The sequence below is a fragment of the Protopterus annectens genome, chromosome 13.part0, assembly GCF_019279795.1.
Source record: "Protopterus annectens isolate FY-2018-M chromosome 13.part0, PAN1.0, whole genome shotgun sequence".
NCBI lineage: Eukaryota > Metazoa > Chordata > Ceratodontiformes > Protopteridae > Protopterus > Protopterus annectens.
The window spans coordinates 1,370,156,570-1,370,180,567 of NC_056747.1; the positions used below are offsets into that span (position 1 = coordinate 1,370,156,570).

Below are 23,998 nucleotides of genomic sequence, written 5' to 3' on the forward strand. Positions count from 1 at the left end.
GGTCTGGCCAACTGTTTGGGGTTGGTAAGGAGTGGAAGTGGAATCTGTATCCTTGGGAAACTATACTTAATGCCCATTTGTCTTGGGTAATGAGTTCCCAAATTTTTGCATGCATGGCGATCTTTCCCCCTAAAGAAACAGTCAGTTGAGCAGGGCTTGGAAGGTTTAAAGTTAAGTCATTGAGACAATTTACCATAGGGGGGAGTCTTACTACTTCCAGCTGTGGAAGAGGGAGCCCCCCACTGCTTAGGCCTGTGAGTACCTTGGGACTGGAGCCTGGGTGTTCTGCTAGTCTGGGTTTGGACTGAGAAGGCCTGGAAGAGGCTGGAAAGGACCAATTCTTAGAAGGCCAATCCCTACTAAATCTGGGAGGCTGTACCTGCAGGAAATCATTAACAGTTTCCATAGATTTAGCTTTTTCCTCCATCTTTTTAAGTACTTCTTCTGCTTTGTTGCCAAACAGGTGGTCTTGGCTTAAGGAAGCATCCAGTAATTTAGCTTTAACATGATCTTGCAAAGATTGCTCCTTAAGCCAAACATGCCTTCTAAGTACAGACCCAGTGACAGCAGCCCTGCAAGATGACTCTAATGAATCAAAACCACATTGCAAAGTATGTTTTCCAACTTGTTCAGCAGAATGCATTAAATCCTGTAATTCTTTGTTTTCAGCACAGTCTGGAATCAACATCATTTTCTGTTTAAGCAATCCAGTAATATGTTGCTGATACTTTAACATATGAAACTGGCAGTCTAAGGCCCTAATGGCCAAAGCTGCAGAAGTGTAAACCTTCTTACACCATCTATCCAGGGCCCTGGAATCTCTATCAGAGGGGGTAGGGTTTTTGGCAGTAGTAGCCTTAATGCCCTTGGGTCCCTGTGAAATGGTCTCAGGATCCACAGTAGGATTTTTAAAGAGGAACTTGTGAGAGTCAGGTACCCTGTAATACCTGTCAGGTTTTCTGGGAGCAGAAGGTAAAGTGTCAGGGACCAGGCTAGATTCAGAGAAGGCATCATCTACAATGTCCAGTCAGTACATGAGGGATGGCTAAAGGCCTGTGTTGAGGTAGGAGTAAGAATTCCCTAAGCCTCTTTTTGGAGTCAGAGTAATCCTGGCTTTCACAGCGGAAATGCTCCCTAAGAGTATGCAAGGTTTCACCAAAAGAGAAATCCTCTGGAGGGGAAGCAGAGGGAATGAAGTCCTCTGCATCAGAATCTTCATAGGTAGATAATGGCATCTCCTGGTCATCGGAGAAAACAGAAATTTTAGAATACTGATCAGAAGAATCAGAAGGAAAATCAGTCCTAGGTCTCTTAGAGGGGGAAGGGTGGCTTCCCCTGATTTGAGTAATAAGGTCTTCAGCCATTCTTATCATTTGTTTTTAGGCATAGGGGCCTGACCATGCGGTCTGGGCGTTGGTTTTCAAGGCATGGATCGAGTTTTAGGCCTTGAAGAAGATGATGGTGTCGGTTTAATATGCAAATCAGTAGGCCTGAATACACCCTCAGAAGCCGGTGCCTGCACAGCGGCTCCGGACCCATCCAAGGTAGAGACATCCGCAGGTTCCACAGTTGAAGAAGCATTTCGCAGCATACCAGACTCCGAATGGGTCTCAGTAGAGGCCTGCGAATCTGAAGTAGCGGGTATCAGGGGCTGTGAAAGCGCATCACTGAGTACCGGCGAACTGGCAACTAGCTTAGGAGTAGCATCGTCGGCAGCTTTGGACCTATGCGGTCTGTCTCTGTCTTTATATTTGTGTTTTTTCAGAATGTCGGCAGTCGGGTGACTTACCGAAGTCATTTCTGGATAACTGAACTGAGTACCAAAATATTTAGAAGCGAAAATGAACCGACGACGAATAGTATGAGATTTGAATAAGGCACAAAACCGACAGCAAGGTACGTCGTGGTCAGGGCCTAGGCAAGGAATGCAGTATGAATGAAAATCTTTATGAGGTATTTGCTTTCCACAAGAAATACAGCTGTTAATGTTTACTGACATCGGTTTAGAGCAAGAAATAGCAACAGGGTACTTAGCTTTAGTAGAAGACTTCGGATCTGAAACTCGAAAATGAATATTTCAGGAGTCGGCCAAACGGCACTTGCGAACTGTATCTGCTTCGAGAACCGCACGGCAAGAAAGACTGACGTAATGGTGTCGGCTGCATGCTTTACACCCCTGACTACCTGACATCATGGAAGATGAGACAGCAACCGACGCAGGACCCAAGACTTTGATAATAAGGCAGACTGAGGGCTACTGCAAGCAGATAACCCCAAATTTGATGACTGCAACAGTGAAACACAAAGAACATCTGGATCAGTTACTTTACCTGGTTATCAAATGCTACTTAATTAACTAATTAATTAATTAGCATCACCCTTGAAAACAAGCACTTATTTTATATATTTTGCTTTTGTTTACCAAGTTTGCCTGACTGGGTTTAGTTAAAAAAAACCCTTTTCAGTAGAGGCCTGGGGAAAAGCAGCAACATATTACAAACATTTTCAAACATTCAGTAATGTACATAAACAGACGTTATGTTATAAGCATGAATAATTACATACACATTTACTGCATAGATCACATTCATATGAAATAAAGGAAACAGGCAACAGTATAAAAGATACTTATGCATTTAGTAGATGCTGAACACAGATCATTTGAAGAGGTGCATTACTGGGTTTGTCAAACGATAATAGAGCATGTGATTAGTGATTAGAAATTCAAAGAAATGGAAGTTAGGGAAGGATCTTTATAGGGCTGAACGTGTTAACACTAGTTAAAAGGTGGGGTATTAAGCAGATTCAGAGGCAATTACATATCTATAGTTGCTGCAGAGGCCTGGAATAGTTTATCAGAGTTTCTTTAGTTCAGTTTAGTGAAATGAATCCCCTAAGTAGTTTATTCTACTGTTCTTCCCTCATTTCCATTCATGTTGGCTTAAAGGTGTGTTTCCATCTATGCCCCCCCCTTAATGTGGGGGTTTGGTTCACACTGGACAGAACCTGGTCTGTTTTACCCCTGAGTTTTTGCTTTATTGTTTACTCCACTGTTATATGTGTTTCCATCACTGACTTCTTTCTTTAGTTTTATTTATTTATTAACTGGCTAAACCCACGGGGCATAAGTGAGTAACAGACCGTCCTTCCTGGTCCAAAATGAAGCCTTCTGAATCTCTGCACAATGTGGGTGGCTAACACAACCGGTCAGATCTGATGGCACTCCTGTTTCAGTCACACAGTTCTGTTTCTATTACACTTACATAGGTAATGTCACAGCTGATACTGTCACATGGCGCTGGTGTCACTCCTGTTTTTGTCACACACAGGTAATGTCACAGCTGGTGCTGTCAGACAGTGCTGGTGTCACTCCTGGTTCTGTCATACTTACACAGGTAATGATATACCTGGTACTGTCACATAGTGCTGGTGTCACACCTGGTTCTGTCTAATAATGCTGGTGTTATTTGTGGCTCTGTCATACTTAAGCAGGTAATGTCATACCTGGTACTGTCACATAGTGGTGGTGTCACTTGTGGTTCTGTTACACTTATGGAGATAATATTACTCCTAATTCTGTACATAGTGAAGGTGAAAATCCTGGTTCTGTCACATTTACACAGGTAATGTCACAACTGGTAGTGACACATAGTGCTGGTGGCACTGCTGGTTCTCTTGTACTTATGTAGGTAATATTATACCTAGTACTGTCACACATTGCTGGTGTCACCCTGGTTCTGTCTCAGTGCTGATGTCACACCTGATGCTGTCAGACAGTGCTAGCAACACATGTGGTTCTGTCATACTTATCCAGGTAATGTCACACCTGATACTGTCACACAGTGCTGGGGCCATTTGTGTTTATGTCATACTCATGCAGGTAATGTCACATCTGGTAGTGTCACTCAGTGCTGGTGTCACTTGTGGTTCTGTCATACTTACACAAGTAATGTCACATCTGGTACTGTCACACAGTGGTGGTGACACTTGTGGTTCTGTTATACTTATGGAGATAATGTTACTCCTCATTCTGTACAGAGTGAAGGTTAAAATCCTGGTTCTGTCACATTTACACAGGTAATGTTACACCTGATTCTGTCTCATAATGCTGGTGTCATTTGTGGTTCTGCCATACATTCACAGGTAATGTTACACCTAGAAGTATCACACAGTGCTGGTGTCTCTTGTAGTTAAGTCATACTTATGCAGGTAATTTCACACATGGTACTGTCACACAGTGCTGGTGTCACGTGGTTCTGTTATACTTATGGAGATAATGTTCCTCATTCTGTACATAATGAAGGTGAAAATCCTGGTTCTGTCACATTTACACAGGTAATGTCACACCTGGTAGTATCACAAAGTGCTGGTGCACTTCTGCTTCTCTCATACTTATCAGGTAATGTCACACCTGGTACTATCACACAGTGCTGGTGTCACACCTGGTTCTGTCACACGTATGGAGGTAATGTCACACATGATACTGTCACATAGTGCTGGAGTCACTTGTGGTTCTGTTATACTTACACAGGTAATGTCACACCTGGCAGTGTCACACAGTGCTGGTGTCACTTGTGGCATTGTCATACTCACACAGGTAATGTCATACCTAGCACTGTCACATAGTGCTGGTGTCACTTGTGGTTCTGTCACATTTACACAGGTAATGTCACACCTGGATCTGTCTCATAATGCTGGTGTCACTTGTGGTTCTGTCATACTTACACAGGTAATGTCACACCTAGTAGTGTCAGACAGTGCTGGTGTCACTTGTTGTTATGTCATACTTACACAGGTAATGTCACACCTGGCAGTGTCACACAGTGCTGGTGTCACTTGTGGCGCTGTAATACTTACACAGGTAATGTCATACCTGACACTGTCACATAGTGCTGGTGTCACGTGTGGTTCTGTTATACATATGGGAGATAGTGTTACTCCTCAATCTGTACATAGTGAAGGTGAAAATCCTGGTTCTGTCACATTTACACAGGTAATGTCACACCTGGTACTATCACAGAGTGCTGGTGTCACACTTGATTCTGCCATACTTATGCAGGTAATGTCACACCTCGTACTGTCACAGTGCTGGTGTCACTTCTGGTTCTGTCACACTTGCTGATGGTAATGCCACACCTGTCATAGTGCTGGTGTCACTCCTGGTTCTGTCACATTTACACAGGTAATGTTACACTTGGTACTGTCCCAAAGTGTTGGTGCCACTCCTGGTTCTGTCACACTTATGAAGGTAATGTCACACCTGGTACTATCAAACAGTGCTGGTGTCACTCCTGGTTCTGTCACAGTTGTGGAAGTAAAGTCACATTTGATACCGACACACAGTGCTGGTGTAACTCCTGTTTCTGTCACACACATGTGATGTCACACCTGGTACTGTCACAGTGTTGGTGTCACTCCTGGTTCTGTCACACTTGGAGAGGTAATGTCACACCTGGTACTGGGACACAGTGCTGGTATCACTTCTGTTTCTCTCACACACAGGTAATGTCACACCTGGAACTGTCACACAGTGCTGGTGTCACTTCTGGTTCAGTCACACTTGTGGAGGTAATGTCACAACTGGTACTGTCACACAGTGCTGGTGTCACTCCTGTTTCTCAGACACAGGTAATGTCACACCTGGTACTGTCACACGGTGCTGGTGTCACTCCTGGTTCTGTCACACTTGCGGAGGTTAATGTCACACCTGGTACTGTCACAAAGTGCTGGTTTCACTCCTGTTTCTGTCACAGATGGTACTGTCACACAGTGCTGGTTTCACTCCTGTTTCTGTCACACACAGATAATGTAACACCTAGAACTGTCACACAGTGCTGGTGTCACTTCTGGTTCAGTCACACTTGCAGAGGTAATGTCACACCTGGTACTGTCACACAGTTATGGTTTCACTCCTGTTTCTGTCACACACAGGTAATGTCACACCTGGTACTGTCAACACAGTGCTGGTGTCACTTCTAGTTCTGTCAGACTAACAGAGGTACTGTCTGTTCTTAAGTGCCCAGTGCCTTTCCCAGATCTGGAGCTTCTCAATTATAAGTTCAGGAGCAAAAAGCAATGCCCTGTGATCTAACTGGTGCTCCTACATCTCAGGATTCAGCCAGGTCCCATTTCTGCTTTTAAACTGCAGTAAATGGCTTGCTACAACTTATACCACACAAGAATCTCAGAAGTACCTCAGTAATGCAGCACAGCAGCATCAAAATTCCAAAAAGCACTAACAATAGATTGGCATGTACTGATCATGTCCCACACACTGCACCTGGGGCGGCTGCCCCCTTCACCCCACCATACCTATGCTACTGTGCTGGAGGACTGGAATGCAGACTCTCAAATCATTTGTTGGGCCACTAGCAGTCTAATATGCTATTTGTAGGAGTAGCCATTTCATATTCCAAGACTCTTTAGTAAATGTTACAGAGCAGGACGACTTGAGGACTGAAAATGCGGACTTACGAGCCTTGATATTTCTCAGAATAGCCCCCTTTCTGACAGGAATGACAAACTTGAAGTTAGTATACAATAGTTCAGGAAGTCTGGGGTGCTTGCCCCTAACACTGGGATGTGCCGGGGGGTTTGCTCCTTCTGAATTAACAGCTTTAAAGAGGGAACACTGATATTAATTAACTGCAACAGGACCTACCGAAGACCTGTAGATGGGTCAGTTGTGGGGATCAAAGTGAGTCTTTTCAGGGTTCAGAAAGAGAACGCCGAGGTTTATGTGATATACCTCCAAGGTTTGAATTACTTTACGGTCAAAACAAAAACATCCTGTAATGAAAACACTGCAGTTCCTTACCTGTAGCTGGGCAGTTCTGTCTGCTTTAGACAAGTCTTCCTGCAAACGCTGGACCTGTTCTTTTGTTTGTTTCAGTTCGTTCTCATTCTTTTGATTGTTATGAATCTCACTCTGAAGTTTTTGTATATCACGCTTCAACAATTCAGTTTCAGCCTAAAAAAAAAAATAGACCACAACCTGAATAGCCTACACTATTTAGCTCCCTTTGAAAATGATAAAATAAAGAATTAACTAAATAATGATATACATATATATATACAGAGACAGACAGAGGTGGGGGGGTACAGCAGACAACAAAACAGCGCAGCACAAACACTTTATCCCTAACACAAAGCTGTTGTGGGTTTCTGTTTTTACAAGTAGTACACTTGCAAGGATATGCACTACACAGCTAAGCAGGTACGATGTTAATCTCTGCATTGTGGGTCTCCACACCTGCTACAGTACACTCAGTAGTCAATTACTTCAAATGCAAGAAGGCAAAGGACTGACGCAAGTGCTTCATGGAGGAAACACGTGTTACAAGATCTACAGTGAGATTCCTCAAGCTTAAAGGACAACAATGGTATATTAAAGCAAATGGCTCAACCTGCTGTCTCTTTTAGTCCCTGTTCATTGACACAGTCTCGAAAAATCACCCATGCAGCTTTAAAAACTAATCCACTCAACTGTTTTCCCTGTTAGGCTTCCTACTTTTCTGTACTATTTTACTTTCACTTTGAAAACCAAGTTGAAAAACCTTTAGCTGGCTCTGAAATGATGATGTCACATCTGCCAGAGCTCTTGCTCTAGCTACCGGGACGTTTCCTCCCCCAAAGTGATGTAATTCCGGCCTGATTTGCATGCTATATGGAAGAGTCAGTGGACCTCCCACATTGTGATGTCAGAGCTGCCTTGCCCAACTCACTCTTAACCTAGCAGAAATGTCAAACTATAATCTTACTTTTCTGAAGAGCCCTACCGATATGTGACAAAGTACAGTCAGAAGCACAGTAACAGCTGCAAAAACTAAGAGCATAAATTTGCAATGACCATGCATAGACATTAATTGCATGTTTTTACATAAGAAGCAGATGGCTGTCACAATTAATCAACAACACTACACAAGATTACAAGAAGTATTCAATACCGTAATTTTCTTAAATTACCACTTAAAAAGCATGTGGGTGCTGTCATGCAAGTCTGCGAAATATTTCGTGTTTATAGTGCATCATTTTTTAGCTATATAACCAAATGGAAGGAAAAATAAGTGGGAGTTTGATGCTTTGCAAAACAGTGATTATTCCCAGTGCTATGGCACTTGGCTTTAAATTTGACAGGAGTGCAACAAAAAAGCCTCCCACTGTAAGGAAGGAAAGGCTGACAACAAAACAGTACATTAGTCTGGTCAGCTGCTGTGAGTTGTTAATCACATGCAGATAATGGGTCAAAATACCCTTAGCTCTTTGACAGCTAGGGAAGGTAGGTGTGAAGGGGGAGAGGAGATACCTTGAAGAACTAGATTTCAGCCTTCACAAAAGAAATCAAGTTAGCATTTCTAAGAAGAAAGAGCAATAAAATGCACTTTTCAATTCTGTTCTGTAGCATTTGCACTGCTTGTGTTTGAAGTAGTCATTGAAAAAGGATAAAATTTTAACCAAAGGTAGGTGACTATAACACAGCAGTGAATGCTTGTAAAATCAGTACGCTGACAGGAGCTTTAGGGAAAACGTGGCAGATCCGATGCATTTTTTTTGAGACAAACAATGCATTCTGGGATACTTAGAGGCAGACTAAACAGTCAGAATTATTTCAAGATGCCAGATCCCATGTGGTCAGAGTCAGAAATTGTGTATAAAATATCTAAAAAGCTCTAAATAGTCCCAGAGTGGTGTTAAAATGTAGGAAACACCAAACCATTATGAAATAAACATGTTTTTTAAGTCTGTGGGTGCAGTTGTCCTTTAAGGCTAACTGGTGCTCTGTATCATTCTTACAAAATGTAAAAATGTCTGCATTAAAGCAAGTACAGACAAGTATGACACAAAAAAATTACATTCAGACAACTAGTTTTATACACAGTACCCCAAACCAACCTGTAGAAGATCTAATTCAGACTTGGCTTGTTTACAGGAACTGTTACTTTTTTTTTTGTCCTCTTCTAGCTTCTGGTTTTCCTCTGTCAGCCTGTCAAAAAGAGTGCATTGTGTTAAATGACAACAGCCAGAGAATCCATTCATCTATATGCACAAAAGAAAGGGCATCAGAGAATAAAGATAGAGCTTACCAAATGATAGGACTCAGGAAGGAAAGTATCTTGGAAGTCTCAGCAATTCACAGTTCTTACAAAAAAATGATTCAGATTTCCTTAATCATTGCTCTGTTACCAGTGTAGCAGGGCTGGGACATTGGACACATTTCAGTCATGACACAAACAGAAATAGCAAGCAACAAACACAGGTACAATAATGCAAAGAATAACAAAAGAAATACAACAGAATGGGCCTTGGAAACATGGCAAACAAGGATATAATCCTGGATATGCCCTCAAAAACTATTTGACAAGCATCAGGCAGGATGGGAGTGAATGGCTGATGCCAGCTAACCTATCTAATGCAAACGGTGGCAGATGGATACACTGCCCACAACAAATAGCCAGGTGATAACCTCTCTGCAAATGGCTACACCGCACTAATGACAGGGTTGATGTGTGGTAGCACGCATGCACCTTTCATTCGCCATGTATGCAGAATGTCAGTTACCAACTGCGAGATCATTAGCAGTATAAATAAAAAATTGTTACCCTCTCAGTAAATGATGGCACACTTCTTAGCACTCAACTCTCACCTCCTAATGAAATGAAAGGAAGGAAAGAATGTGTCAACTGAGATTCCAAAAGGAAGGCTTGATGGTCATTGTGAGAGTGGAGGCCCAAAAAACGTGAAGAAAAGTAAAACTGAGGCACTTCTTAAAAATGTCATGTTTAATATAGATGTTTCAAAACAGCAACAAAAAGAGCAAATATCAGAGCAACTACACTGTGTTATACTCAAGATATGGCAGAACCACATTTAATTCATTAAGGCAAACAGTGTAACAGATATAAAAACTGACAGAAATGCCATCAATGCCCTGGCTGACGGTGTGTCTTTAAGGCATACATTTATTTCTATGCAATTTGCTCCTTCTCTTTTCTAAAAATCCCCCATTCTAGTTTTTTTATAATGTTCAATACTTCAGATACAGTTGGTTTGGATTTTGATTTCCATTTTCTAGTAATTGTTTTTTTTTTTGGCAGCCAACAGAATTAAACTTAATATGGCCTTATTATGTCTAGCCAATTCAGTTCCTGTGTTCCACCCAGCTTAAAAGAATCATTTCCTTAATTACAGTCATTTGATCACCCAGTATTTTTGAAAGAGTAATTCACAGGGAATTTTTTAATCCGCCACTCATTACACTCCCAAAAAACATGTTCCCAGTTACCTCTTTCTTCCCCATCACATCCCTAACATCTGCTATTTGCCTGAGGAAATATTCTTTGAAGTCTGCTTGGGGTATAAAATTACCTACAGACAGATCTACTTCATATATTCGACAGTTCAAAATGCCGACTTTCATATGGCCGAGACCATATGATCGACATCTGAAATGTCGAACATATGAAAAACAAAAGTAAAAAACAACAAACACTTACCTAAACACTGCTAGCAGAGGGGGCAAGTCCCCCCTGCACCCCCCGTGGGGGGCTCTGCCCTCCACACCCCCCGTAACATAAATATAGCAACTCCAAGATCGCACTATAGTGCAGGAATGGAAGTCTTTCCATTCTGCACTGTACGGAGATGCCAGTTCTGCATTGTCAGCATTTCAAACGTCGATTATATGGTCTCGGCCATATGAAAGTTAGCATTTTGAAATGTCAAACATGTGAAGGGGACCCCTAAAGACACACTTTCAAGCAAAAATCCTAAACTATCTGGATACTGATGCTTACTTGGGAACTACACATATGCCCTCCCAATGTTCCCTTGTAAATTGCTTTTCCAGTCTCTCTTCCCAATATTTTCCAACCTCCTCTTTTCGACTTTTAGTTATCATGCAATATTTTACATATCCTACTAATTATCCCCATTTTACCAGCAGCCTCTGTTCTAGCTTCAACTAAAAACTCTACTAGAGCAGGTATTTCACTTAGGACTCCCCTATCATTTTCTCTTTGCTTATACTCCTATATCAAACCCTGTCAGGGAAAACCGTCTCTAACCTACAGTCCAAACTTCTTGGCCTTATCCCACTCTATTACCTTTCTCTCTCTCTAGTTATTTGCTCTCAGTATCTTGGTTTCTTTGCAAGATTTCTCCAGTAAATTCCAAATCTCTCTTGCCTATTTTCTGTACCCAACTTGCAGTTATCCTTACTGGCAAAATCTCCATTCTCCAATCATGTGCTAGCTACATTCATAGAATACTTTCTGCAATGTTATGAATATAATATTCTGTACAGTGGTTATTATTATTCTCTTTAAGGACCAGCACTGATAAAACACCTTCTCCTTTTTTTTTGACCCCCCTCCCCCACACCAAGTCACATTATCCTTTTCCTCTTTGAATTTAACCTTCTGCTTGTGTTATGCATATCAGCCTCAACTGTCTAGCTCTAAAATATCCCTTCAAATCAAGTAATCCTACGCCATCTTGTTTTATTGGGAGGACTGATTTATCCATCTCATCTTCTACCCCTATTTTCCTCCCAGATAAATTCCTTTAACTACTGTCCACAACTTTTCCTCTGGTTGATAAAAGTATACTTGACCTGTATATAAGATCATAAGATCATAGAAACTTACTAGACTAATAGCCCTAAGGCACTTACAAGCCTAGCCAAGTTCTTACCCTTATTTCTACGATCAGCACCTATTGCCCCATCCAACAGGGACACAGGCAGAACCTCAGCATGAATTTATGGTCACTCATCCAACTGTCCAGATTGCGTTTGAAGAAGGCCAAAGAAGTACTCTGACATGACGTGGGAGTCTGTTCCAAAGTGTGATAACCTCTGGCAGACGACTCTGTTCCTCCAGCAGGTTTTATTAATGTCACATACCAGGTTAAGGTGTTTAGAGCTAGTAATCTGTGTACTATTTGACCTATGGAGATGCAGCATTTCCAATAAAAATAAAGGGAATAAAAAAAAAATTCACTGCTTCTGTCCTTACTCATAACCATAAACAACTTCCAGTTTCTAAGTGGTTTCTATTATATCTTGTTTAGTCTCTTCTCACATGTCCTTAGCTGCCATGGCAGAAGCCTTGTTAACCCATACTACTAAATACTTCTCTGCAGATTGTAAATCATTGTTTTTATCTCACATCCTCCTATTTTAACTACTAGCTGTCAATCCTAATCTTCCTCTAATATTAGCATAATTAAATCTTCCATAAATAATTCTGTGAATGCTGACTCTCGCTTTCCACATTCCATTGCTTTATACAAACTTTCATAAAATTTCCAAAATAATTCTTGATAGCGCTATAAGAGATATGGTTATTTTTCTTGTCATACACTCCCTAAATCTGGTGATAACCCATACCAACATCTGTTGTGAAAGTTGCTGTGCTAAAAGTTTTTGTGCTCTGGAGTTATCATAAAATAATAACAACCATATTTCCAAATCCATGCATATTATCCAAATACTCTATATTCTTTTTAGCCATCTATAATTGCTCCTCTTCTTGTTCTGTGAGATTTCCCTTATTCTACATTACTTTAACATTGGTCAGCCTCTAAACAATTCAAATTACTTCTCAACTATACCTCTTTATCTTTCTCATTTATTTCTACTAAAGAGATTTCTGTATTCTGTAATAATTCTCAAAAAATGTCTATCAGTTCTTTAAATTCCTCTTTTCAACAGACAGGGGAATGCTCAAGTGCTTCATTTTTACTTCATTACGTTGCATTTTTATCTTGGCTTTTTTATTGGTGCATAATCTGAAAAAGTTATTGGATGTTTGCCGAAGCTTTAAATTAAATGCACATGTTCCTGTAAAACTTAATTTCTATTAGTTTAGCCCAGTTACTGTATCTTGATGAATAATAAGTAAATTCTGTCAGAGTTCGTACTATTAAATTCAGTTTTTCCATACCAAGTATTTTCACAAATGTCTTCAAAAATCTACCCTCTGTTATATTTTCCTTTCTAGGCCCCCTAAATACATCCTCGCTGTTGCAAATCAAATTCCAGTCCCCAACTATAAGTACTATTCCCTGATGAAATCTAATTCTTTCTCCTAGAATTTTTTAAGCTCCATTGTAGCAATTTTAGGTTTAATATAAACACATGCTAATGTACTCCCCTTTCCTTAACAATAGCACCTTACTACCCCACATCTACCATTACTTTCTTTCCCTTTTCTGTCACTATTGGTGTGCCCTTCTAGCAATCAGTATTATTACACATTTTTCCTTTGTTCCTGGTATTCTGCTGAACAGTCATCCTGAAATCCTTTCTTTGTCAAATTCACATGCTCATTTCTTTCCAAATGTGTTTCCTGCAGCACTGATATTTGCACTCTGTATTTCTGAATTTTTTCCTGTAAGTTCATTTACATTCTAATATGCTATGGATAGAGTAGCCATCATGATAAAAAAGCTGCTGCCCCACTTATATTTAGTTTTTTTGAATGCATACTTTCATCTTTTGTCTTACATACACACACGCACCAATGTTTGGCATGCTGATCTTTTATACAGTTGTTTTTTCTCATCTCTATTTGAACCTATGTCACATTTCTTAAGATGTTTTACTTTAATGAAAATCCTCAAACAAAAAATAAAATACATGCTCAGAACACCACCATCCCCTATTAACATCAACCAAACGCACAAAAGTATGTACTTTTTCAACAAATGAAGTTCAACCTTCCAGATGGGCACAATTTCTTGCATTTTACAGCTCCATCCATAGGAATAACCTATTCTAAAAATGACAGGTTACCATTGCTAAAGTGCATGTTACAGTCTGTATTCCAACTTACATTGACTACTGACTGTTATTTTGGTATCTCTATTCCCCTCTCAGATGTGAAAAACAGCTTGTATGCTTTCAAAAAACATTAACTTTTTTGTACTAAGTAAAAGTGCACTGTACACCTTTAAATATAACTAAATTATGCACTGTTCTATTATGTGCATTATGGTATTGAGGCTGCTGGGGAAGCTACTATCTATTAACCACTTCCCATAGTTTCAAACTTTATTTTTCACCGAATGTTTGTCATTGAACCTTTAAATTTTGCATTACCATCAGCAAAGAATGCTCAGAACTCTCAACATTAATTTCTTGCAGGACTTCCAAGATGGCTGCACATTGAGTAACCGCTTAATTCTAACTCTCCCAGTGTGAAAACAGAAACTTAGCAGAGAAAGCCAGTGGACTTATACTTCTAGGCAATTTCAGTAACTGGCTAGTGAGTGCACTGCCTGGATGCCAGGAAAATGAAATACTGAGGACCTGAAGGAAAATCAGCATCAAAAGATGAGGAAAAAACACTGACTGGGAAAAGTATTGCAGCTGTTCAGCAAAAAGCAATGCAAGCCCTAGACATGACTTCTAGTAACCTAGAGGAAAATATAAGACAACTGCACACAGACCTGATTAAAATAAACAAAACACTGATGGAATATATCAAGTCAAACAAAAGGCTGTAAAATGGAATAAGCTTTAAACAGATATTCATATGAGGTGATAAAACTGCAAAAATAAAAGTTGAAATTAAGAAAAAGTTGGCTGAATATGACAATGCACAAGAAGAATGTTTTGAAAAAAATAACAGAAAAAATGGTAGAATTAGAGAACAGAGCATGTAGGGAAAACCTGAGATTTTCTGCTGTACCAGAGAAGCTGGATGAAACAAACTGTATTCATTTTATGAAAGCAGAAATAAGCAACTGGACTGGTACTCCACAGCAGGAATTGTTAAATGAAATGGCTATGAGAGAGCAACCTAAACCTTTAATAGTAAATATGCAATCTTACCAGCAGGAGGAGTAGACTCTGACAAAACTGCGGCAGAAGGACAAAGTACTAAAAGTGGGAGACAGCAGAGTGTGGAGAGTGATTACTCACTGTACACCAGGGAGAAGGAGTAAATTTATACCTCTATTCAGGTAATGTCAAGATGCAGGCATGAGATTCAATCTGCTGTACCCAGCTATCTTCAAAATATTCCTCCCTGGAAGGACAAAATCATTTTTGATGAAGTACATGCTAAGGTGTAAATACAAAATTTTTGTTTAACAAAAAGTGAGCTGTGAAACAGAAGGATATTCTGCTTCTGGTTCTTCTGGAAATAAAGACCATAGAAAGACTGAGCCAGTGAAACCTTTTCCAATGTTTCAGCAGAAAATGCTTGAGAGAAGGAAAAAAAAGCACAAGAGTAAACTAGAAGAACTGAGAATATGTCTGAAATGAAGCACAGACAGGATCTGAGAGATGGAGATGAACAGAATAAAACCAATAACTTGGAAATTGACAAATGTGGGATTGCAAAGCAATAATTACATTTGTGAAACATGCCAGAACAAGAAAATCTGGAAATATTGTAGTTTTTGGACTTTGTTACACTTGTAGAGGACTCTAAAGAATATGCCCTACTTAAGATCATTAATATTCGGAAAAATACTTGGGAAAGGGGAACAGGAGGGAGAAAGTTAACTGAAAGTAAAACCATTTTTTTAATGGTACTATTTTTATAGTGCACAATTTTCTTTGCATGTTATAAACTAAAGTTTTCTCAGTTATTTTTAAGTGTACTGGGGATACTAATGTAAACAAATGCTTCTGTTTTTTTTTTCTTTCTCCCTTCTTATCTCTTTCTCCTTGTCCAGTTTTAAGAAATGTAGGCACTGCAGTGTAAATAAATAAATAAATTACATAAAAAAGAGCATGACAAAACAAAAAAAAAAATAGTGTACTTTTTCTCATTCTTGCATAGGGGAATGAATGGATTAAGGCCCTTAACTTGATCTAGTAACACGTTTTTGTGTGTTATTATTAAGTTAATAGGTTTTAGGGAGTACTAGGGTGTGTTTGTTTTTTTGTTTGAAGGCTTTCGAAAAAACAAAATGTTTTGTATGATGCGACACAGGCTCAAATGGATATGACAACAAATAGCTGTATAAAAGATCAACCTGCCAAACAATGTATGTATGCAACACAGAAGCTGGAGCTAGACATTTAACAAAAAAGCTGTTATGCATAAAAGGTGGAAATAACAACTTTTTAATACAATGATGCTTTCTGTAATGTCTTTAAATGTCACTTGTCTCACAGATAAATACAAAAAAGAGAGAGTAATTAACTATATTAAAAATGTAGAGTGAAAATACCCATGCTACAGGAGACACACTTGGAAAGAACTGAACATGTGAATTTGATAAAGAAAGGTTTTCAGGATGGTTATTCAGTGGAATACCTGGGACAACGGAAGAGAAGAGTACTTACATTAATTGCAAGAGGAGCTCCAATAGTGACAGAAGAGGATAAAAAAGATAACAATGGTGTATTTGTAGTACTAAAGGGCTACTGGCAAGGGAGTAGGATTACACTGGCATGTATTTATAGTCCACTGAAAACTGCTATAATGGAGCTTAAGAAAATTCTCAGAGAAATAATCAGCTTTCAGCAAGGAATATTACTGCAGGTGAGGACTGGAATTTAATTTATTTATTGCACTTATTTATGTATTGACATTTGTTTACCAGGAAAGTCAGACTGGGTAGAAGCCCATTGTCAGTGGAGGCCTGGGGAGAAAAGTTCTGAATTATTACAAAACATTTTAAGAACAATACTTTTATAACCTTTAAAAATAAAACAAAAACATTTGCAGTTTAAATAATTATAATAAATTAGACATAATATAAAAACTGGTTAAAAATCAATACAAGGTATATGGCAATCATTTAATATTTAGAGAAACTTCAGGCAGTTTGAGAAAGTAAAGGTAAGTTAGTCTAATAGAAACAGGAACTGCAATATGAGGTGAAGGAAAAACAGGCCTATGGTTTATTTAGAGAGAAAGTCAGGGAAGAGAATTAGATAGCAGTAAGGAAGTAAGTGAACAAGAGAGAGTAAGGACGTATAATGAATGAAAAATATACATTGACAGATACAGTTTATCCTGGATTTGATCAAGAACAGAGCCAGATTTTAGCTTGGAAGTCTTTCACAGTGGTTTTGAAAGATGGGACAGAGGGTATAGACCTGACGGATACAGGTAAGGAGTTCCAGGATTTAGCAACCTTGTACGAGTATAGACAATGCCCAGCAGATTTGCTAGGCTTGTACGCAGACATGATTATTTAGTCAGTGGATCGCAATGACCAACTGGGAACATAGTTGCGTAGAATGTTTTTTAGTGCTGGACAGGCAGATGGATATTGGATAATTTTATAGGTCGTAAGAGGCTGTGCATATATTAATTGATGTGGCAGTTCTAACCAATTTAGGCTTTTCAGTGCTATACAGTGGTGGGTTCTAAAAGGGGTATGTGCTGCAAATGTAGCAACTCTGTTATAGTATTGTTCAAGTTTTAATTTTTGTGAAGCCTGGAGATTAGTATGGATGAGAGCACCATAACGAAGACTCTAGAGGAGAAATGTAGTGGCAAGTGTAGCTTTAGTTGCATCAGTGAGACAGTTTTTGGTTCTGTAAAGCATGCCTAGTTTTTGATGAGTTTTTCTTACACACTTTTGCATATTCAGGCCAAATTTAAGATTATTATCCACTATAATGCCTACAAGTTTGCTATGAGATGCAACTTCAATGGTTATATTATCAAAGAAGGACTTTAGTAGTAATATAGCGTTTTTTGGGTTGAGCATGAGTTGTGAGTTATGAAGCCATATTTCAAGCTTCCTGAGTAATATTTTGGAGGTGTACCATACTGTCAGATGTGCAAATGAGAGTGGAATCATCTGCATATTGTATTAGAGTGGCCTGTTGTGTGGATGTATAGAGGGTGTTGGTGAAAATGTTAAAGAGGAGGGGACCAAGGAGAGAGCCTTGTGGTACACCAGTGGTAACTGGGAGGTAAGGAGACAGTGGGAAGTGCCATTTTACTGACTAATACCTATTAGGCAGGTAGGTTTTTGAACCACAGAAGAGTGGGCTGAGAGAGACCTAGTTAGGACATCTGTAGTAGAAGTTTGCTGTGACAGACAGTATCAAAGTCTTCAGACAAGTCTAGAAATAAGGAGGAGACTAGTTTGCATTATCTCTAACTTTTAGGAAGTGTAATAGTAGAATAAGAGGGGGCGGGTGGGAATTGGCACTTGGGGAGCGTAGCTAAACCGAGCGGGCTTCCCACCCTCAGGCCAGTTTATAACTGTGATCAAGCTGTTTATATCCTGAACAAAGCAATTAACAAAGAGATGCAAGTAAAACAGGTTGTCTGTCATTTCCTAAATAACTGGCATATGCATTACAGTCTACTGGTCAAGCAAAAGGGGACAGTGGCCAACTTAGTAAGAGGTCAGAGTGCAATGATTATTTCACAAAGAATTGCAATTACACAGCTGGCATGTATTTAACCTATTAAAACTGACCTGCAGCAAGGTTGTTCATGATAAATATGCTTACATTAAAGAGTGACAAAATTCTCAGGAAACTTGTAGGTGCAGGGCCTTATGGCATAGCTTCTGCAATATCGAAGTCAGATGTAGTGACCACCGGCTATTAAACAGTGAGAAAATTCTCAGGAAATCTGTAGATGTTGGGCCTTATATCAGAGCTTCTGCGATATTGAGGTCAGATATAGTGACCACAGACTATTAAACAGTGAGAAAATTCTCAGGAAACCTGTAGATGATGGGCCTTATATCAGAGCTTCTGCGATATCGAGGTCAGATGTAGTGATCACAGGCTATTAAACAGTGAGAAAATTCTCAGGAAACCTGTAGATGTTGGGCTTTATATCAGGGCTTCTGCGATAGCGAGGTCAGATGTAGTGACCACAGGCTCTGCTCTATGAAGGAAGACAGTGACTGAGTGTAAGAGGAGATAAAACAAAGGAGAATTTGATTTGCAACAGTGAAGATGTGTCGGGGGGAGGGTCTGAAGGGAAAATATAAGAAAGGAAGGAAGGCATATTTTTGAAGTGATTTATGAAAATATTTCGTATGAAAGATGTGAATTCAGTCCTAGGAGTTCAGAGTGAATTTACATATTCCCCAAGATATATAAAGTGAGCTAGGCTAGACAGAATTTACATTTCACGACAATATGTGCATTTAATTGAAGGTCTTGATATGCACCCGATAACTACTTCAGATCATGCGCCAATAATAACTAAAATAAAAACACAGAATAATGAAATAAAACTGGGACACTGGCACCCTCCCAACTATCTGTTCAAAAGAAAGGAATTTAAAAGATGGGTCCTGTGTCCTAGGTCCTGCATTTGCTCCCGTGCATTCAGCACTCGTTTCTGTAGTAGGTACAGGTTTTACAGGATCAGGTTGTGAGCCCAACCGTCCTCAGAGGGTGCATCACACACTTGCATGCACACACTCACACTTACGGCCAATTTAGAATGTCTAATCCACCTACTGTATGCCTTTGGAATGTAGGAGAAAAATGCAGCACTCGGAGGAAACCCAAATGAATGCAGGGAGGTCATGCAGACTCCACAGAGAAGGCATCCCAGCCAAGAATTGAACTGTGAGGCAACAATGCTAACCACTACACCACTGCACTGTCCTTAAGGAATGGGTAGTGGAAAATATGCAGGATCTGTTAGAGAAGATAGAAATTTCTTTTGAAAATATAGCTAGGAAGTGGGATAAAATGAAAGTGGAGTTTAAAAATAGGGTGTGCGTAAAAAAAGGGAGATATGGTCAAGAAGTAACAAGAATTATTTAGAGGGACTGACAAATGTTAACGTATTGCAAAATAGGAGGAATCTCACAGAACAAGAAGAGGAGCAACTGCAGAATACTAAACAGAAAATAGGGGACTGCCTCGAAAATGTGCATGAGTTTAGAAAGATTGCTGTTAAGCAACTGTTTTTTGATAACTCCAGAGCACAAAAACTTTTAGCACTACAACTCAGGCAACAGAAGGTAGAAAGGGCTGTCGCCAAGCTTAGGGATCCTATACAAGGAAGATGACAAGAGATCCTGTAGAAGTATTAGAAATATTTCAGAAATTCTATGAAAGTCTGTATAAAGCAGAGAAATATGGAAATCAAGAAACGGTACAAATGGAAATGTTTATGGAAGAATTAAATATGCCAAGATTAGAGGTAGATGAGGCTCAATTACTAACATTATAGGAGGAGATGAGATAAAAATGGTGATGTATAACCAATCTACAGGAAAGTCCCTAGGAGTAAACGGTATTCCTGTGGAAGTTTTTAAGCTAGGAACGAAGAAACTGATCTGGAAGGTTTTGTTTAACAGTATTTTAAGAGGAGAAGTACCACCATCCTGGAAAAAAGCGGTGGTAGATGTAATACCTGAAGAGGGTAAAGAGCCATCAGACCCAGCTTCATACAGGCCCGTTTCAATACTAAACCAGGATTATATAGTGTTTATGTCGATAATGTCTAAAAGAATGGCAAAAGTGATGCCAAAATTGATGGATATGGATCAGTGCGGTTTTGCTGAGGGGAGGCAAACATTTGACAACATTAACAGAACATTGATGATTCAGAGGGAAGCAGAATGTAAGAAAATACCCCTGTTGTTGGTGGGTCTTGATGCAGATAAAGCATTTGACGGAGTAAGCAGGACTTTATGAGCAGTGCAATGGAAGCATTTGCATTCCCTGATAAAATTATAAAGTTAATTAGGAGGATATATGAGGGATCAGAGGCAAAAATAAAAGTGGGTGGGGTCCTCTGATAATTTCTGCTTGAGCAAAGGAACCAGCCAGGGGTATCCTCTATCCCCTTTCTTATTTGCATTATATTTAGAACCACTGGCAAAGAAAATAAGGGACTCCAAAAAGCAAGGATATAATTGGTATGGCAGTCAAGAAAAACTGGTTTTATTTGCAGATGATATTTTATTCCAAAACTAGAAAAGGACATTACAGTGTTGTGGAACATTTTGAGAGTTTCAAGTATTTTCAGGATACAAAATGAATGAAGCTAAAACTAAAGCAATAGCTGTAAATAATGTACCCACACATGAACTGATTCAGCAATATATATATTTATGGGGGCATGATAAAATACAATATTAGGAGTATAGATTAACAATGATTCAGGTGTGGCAGCTAAGGATATGTGGGAAGAGACTAAAAAGATACTACAAAAACTAAGAATTTGGAAGCTCTGTTACATGGATATGGATAGTAAGATACAAACAGAATGTTTTTAGTTCCTTTAGTCTTGTACACAGACATGGCATATTTTTATCAACCAGAGGAGAAGTTGTGCATAACAATTAATAAAGAGCTAAAGGACTTTATCTGGGATTGGAATACAGCAACAGTCAAGTGGGATAAACTGATTCTTCCAACAGAACAAGACAGATTGGGATTACCCATTAAGGCTCCTATACATAGCACAAGCAGAAACCTATAATTCAAAGTGGAAATGGATGGTGATGAAAGGGGGGAGCTCAAGAAACAAGGAGGGACTGAATTTTGGATGCAGACCTTTAAGGAGAACAACAATAATCATACAGAATATTATATTCATAAAGTATCAGAAAGTATTCTAAGAACTAAGCAAAAACAGTAATGGAGAAAGAAGATTCTGCCAATAGGGATGACTGCAATTGGGGATACAGACGACAGACAAAGGTGGGATGGAATTTATTGGAGTAAACTGGAAAAGGAATGAAAGTATTGGGAGCAAATAACTATAGAGGGATAGGAGACGCATTGGGAAGATGCCAAGAATTTATATCGGCTGCAGGTTACAGATTGCCTTCCCTATAAAGGATTGATATCAGAGTATAGGCAAAAAGAAAGAAACAAGGGAGGGGGCTCTAAATGAAAGACCAGCACTGGCAGAGTTTTTAGTACAATCTAAAACAGAAGCTGCTGTTAAAAAAGACATAAGTAGTAGAACATATAAAATATTGCATGACAATTATAAGAATCAATCAGAGGAGGTTAGAAAGGATTCAGAAGAGAGATTGGATAGGCAACTCACAAAAAAACAATGGGGGATATACATTTGTCTCCCAAATATGCAACAAAAATCTAGAAGATTTAAGATTTTTACTTGGAAATGCTTATGTAGATATTTTTATACTCCAAGTAGACTCCAGAGAATTTTTCCTCAGGTAAACAACAAATGCTGGAGGTCTGATGGGGAAAAAAGAGGTAACTGGGAACATATTTTCTGGAAGTGTAATGAGTTGGCAGACTTTAAAAAAAAAGATTCCCTGCAGACTACTCAATCAGAGATACTACGTGAGCAAACTGGTATAACTAAGGAAATTATTTTTCTGAGCTATGACACAGAATTGGAATTGCCTAGACATGTGGAATTGGGATCTTTAGAAAAGGGTAGGAACAAATTACATAGGAAATGTTGGAACAATACATACAGGGGAGAAATGGGGTTTAAAAGAATGCAGTTTTTGAATGACTATGTAATATCTGAATGTCAGTGATTGGGTAGATTATAAGTGATGTATAATGTTTGTAACTAAAATTATGTCAATATGGTTTGTGATGTGAAATGCTTGCAACTAAGATTGTGTCAATATGGTTTGCTTTCATTTATATAAATATGTGATTACTTACGTCATAAGTGATAATTTAATAAGACTGTGTCTTGTTTAAAAAATAACATTAATTGCTTGCACCTGCAGACTTGTCTCCAAGTAAAAGTAAACAGAAATGAGGAAAACAGCTACAAAATTCCAGATGCATAAAGCATTTTTTTGTAAATTTCACTCAGAACAGAATGCAGAGAATTCCCCTGGCTAACTGTCTTCAGCTGCAGGCTTCTTGGCTCTCTCTCAGAACATTTGCTAATGAAAGAAAAGCAAGCTAATAATTTTGCAGATGCAAGTTTAGCATTTTTCATGGGTTTCATCATTCTGTCTCATTTTTACAAGCCTATTTGCTTGTAAAAAACTTGTCTATAGCTAAAGTCAAGGACATCAATCTAGACATTCATCCACGTAAAACAAGGGAATAATATAATCAGTACAGTTTTACACCCCACCCCTACCCCAGCAGCCAAAGATCACAGCATTATATAAACTTGAACTTTGCTTCTTTCACCCTTTTTCTTGTTATACTGTAAGACCTATCTTTCTTGCAAACAAAAGCATACTTGTTTACTTTTATATCTGTAACACATACAACAGTGATGGAAACACTATATAACATGCAGTTTCTATCACAAATTGTTTTTACACAAATCATAACAAAAGTTGTTTTACTTACAGTTACTTTTTTTTCCCTTTAGTGTCCTTCTAAAATTAAAAACATCACAAGGTGTCTATAACTTACAGTCCACCTACAAGTTTAACAAAGTCAACAAAAGTCTAGTCTTCTCAGTCAGTTTTATTTGCAAAGCCATTTTCACAAATATGACTGGTGCTTTATAATCTCACATTTATTCACTGATTTCAGTGTTTGCTAGTCTTCTTATCATATCCCTCTCCCAGCATTAGACTGGTTCAAGTGCAAGGTATTTCTGATTCTCCTAAGCTTTTTTTTTCTCTCTCTCAAGCATTTTTCTTTGGAACATCGGAAAATGTTTCACTGAAAGAGTCTATCTATGAGCTTTAAAAATAAAACAAATGGCACTGATCCTTCAGGAAAAAATACTCTGCAGCTTGAATATCACACCCCTGTCTCAACATTACCTGATTGTTGGGTTAAATTTGCTTCTCTTCTTCATGTTATACAGTGAATAATAATTTCCCATAAACTTTAAACATTCTGCTGTCTTTAATTTTAATACTCTTCCCTTTTGCCACAGTTTTGTCAGGATCAACGTTTTCTGTTGGTATACAGTTCTTGGCTACTTTCCCATGGCCAGGTTTGCAGCATACGCACAACATGCTCTTTATATTAACAAATCCTGCTGTGGAATACCAGTCCTGTTGCTTGTTAGTGCTTTCATAAAATTAATGCAATCTGTTCCTTCCAGTTTTTCTGATATAGCAGAAAATCTCATTTTTTTTCTGTGCACAATGTCTCTTAACTTCACCATTTTTTTGA

At 38.9% G+C, this 23,998-nt stretch overlaps 1 protein-coding gene across 1 annotated transcript in view; it reads right to left on the reverse strand.

Annotated features, from left to right (window-relative positions):
- CALCOCO2 (calcium binding and coiled-coil domain 2) overlaps nt 1-23,998 on the reverse strand; it is a 997,525-nt gene that overhangs the window by 318,811 nt on the left and 654,716 nt on the right. Inside the window, exons 8-9 of the mRNA XM_044055399.1 lie at nt 8,893-8,983; nt 6,818-6,970 (exon numbers count right to left, since the gene is read on the reverse strand). Coding sequence (XP_043911334.1) covers nt 6,818-6,970; nt 8,893-8,983 — 244 coding nt within the window. The remainder of the gene's footprint in view (nt 1-6,817; nt 6,971-8,892; nt 8,984-23,998) is intronic.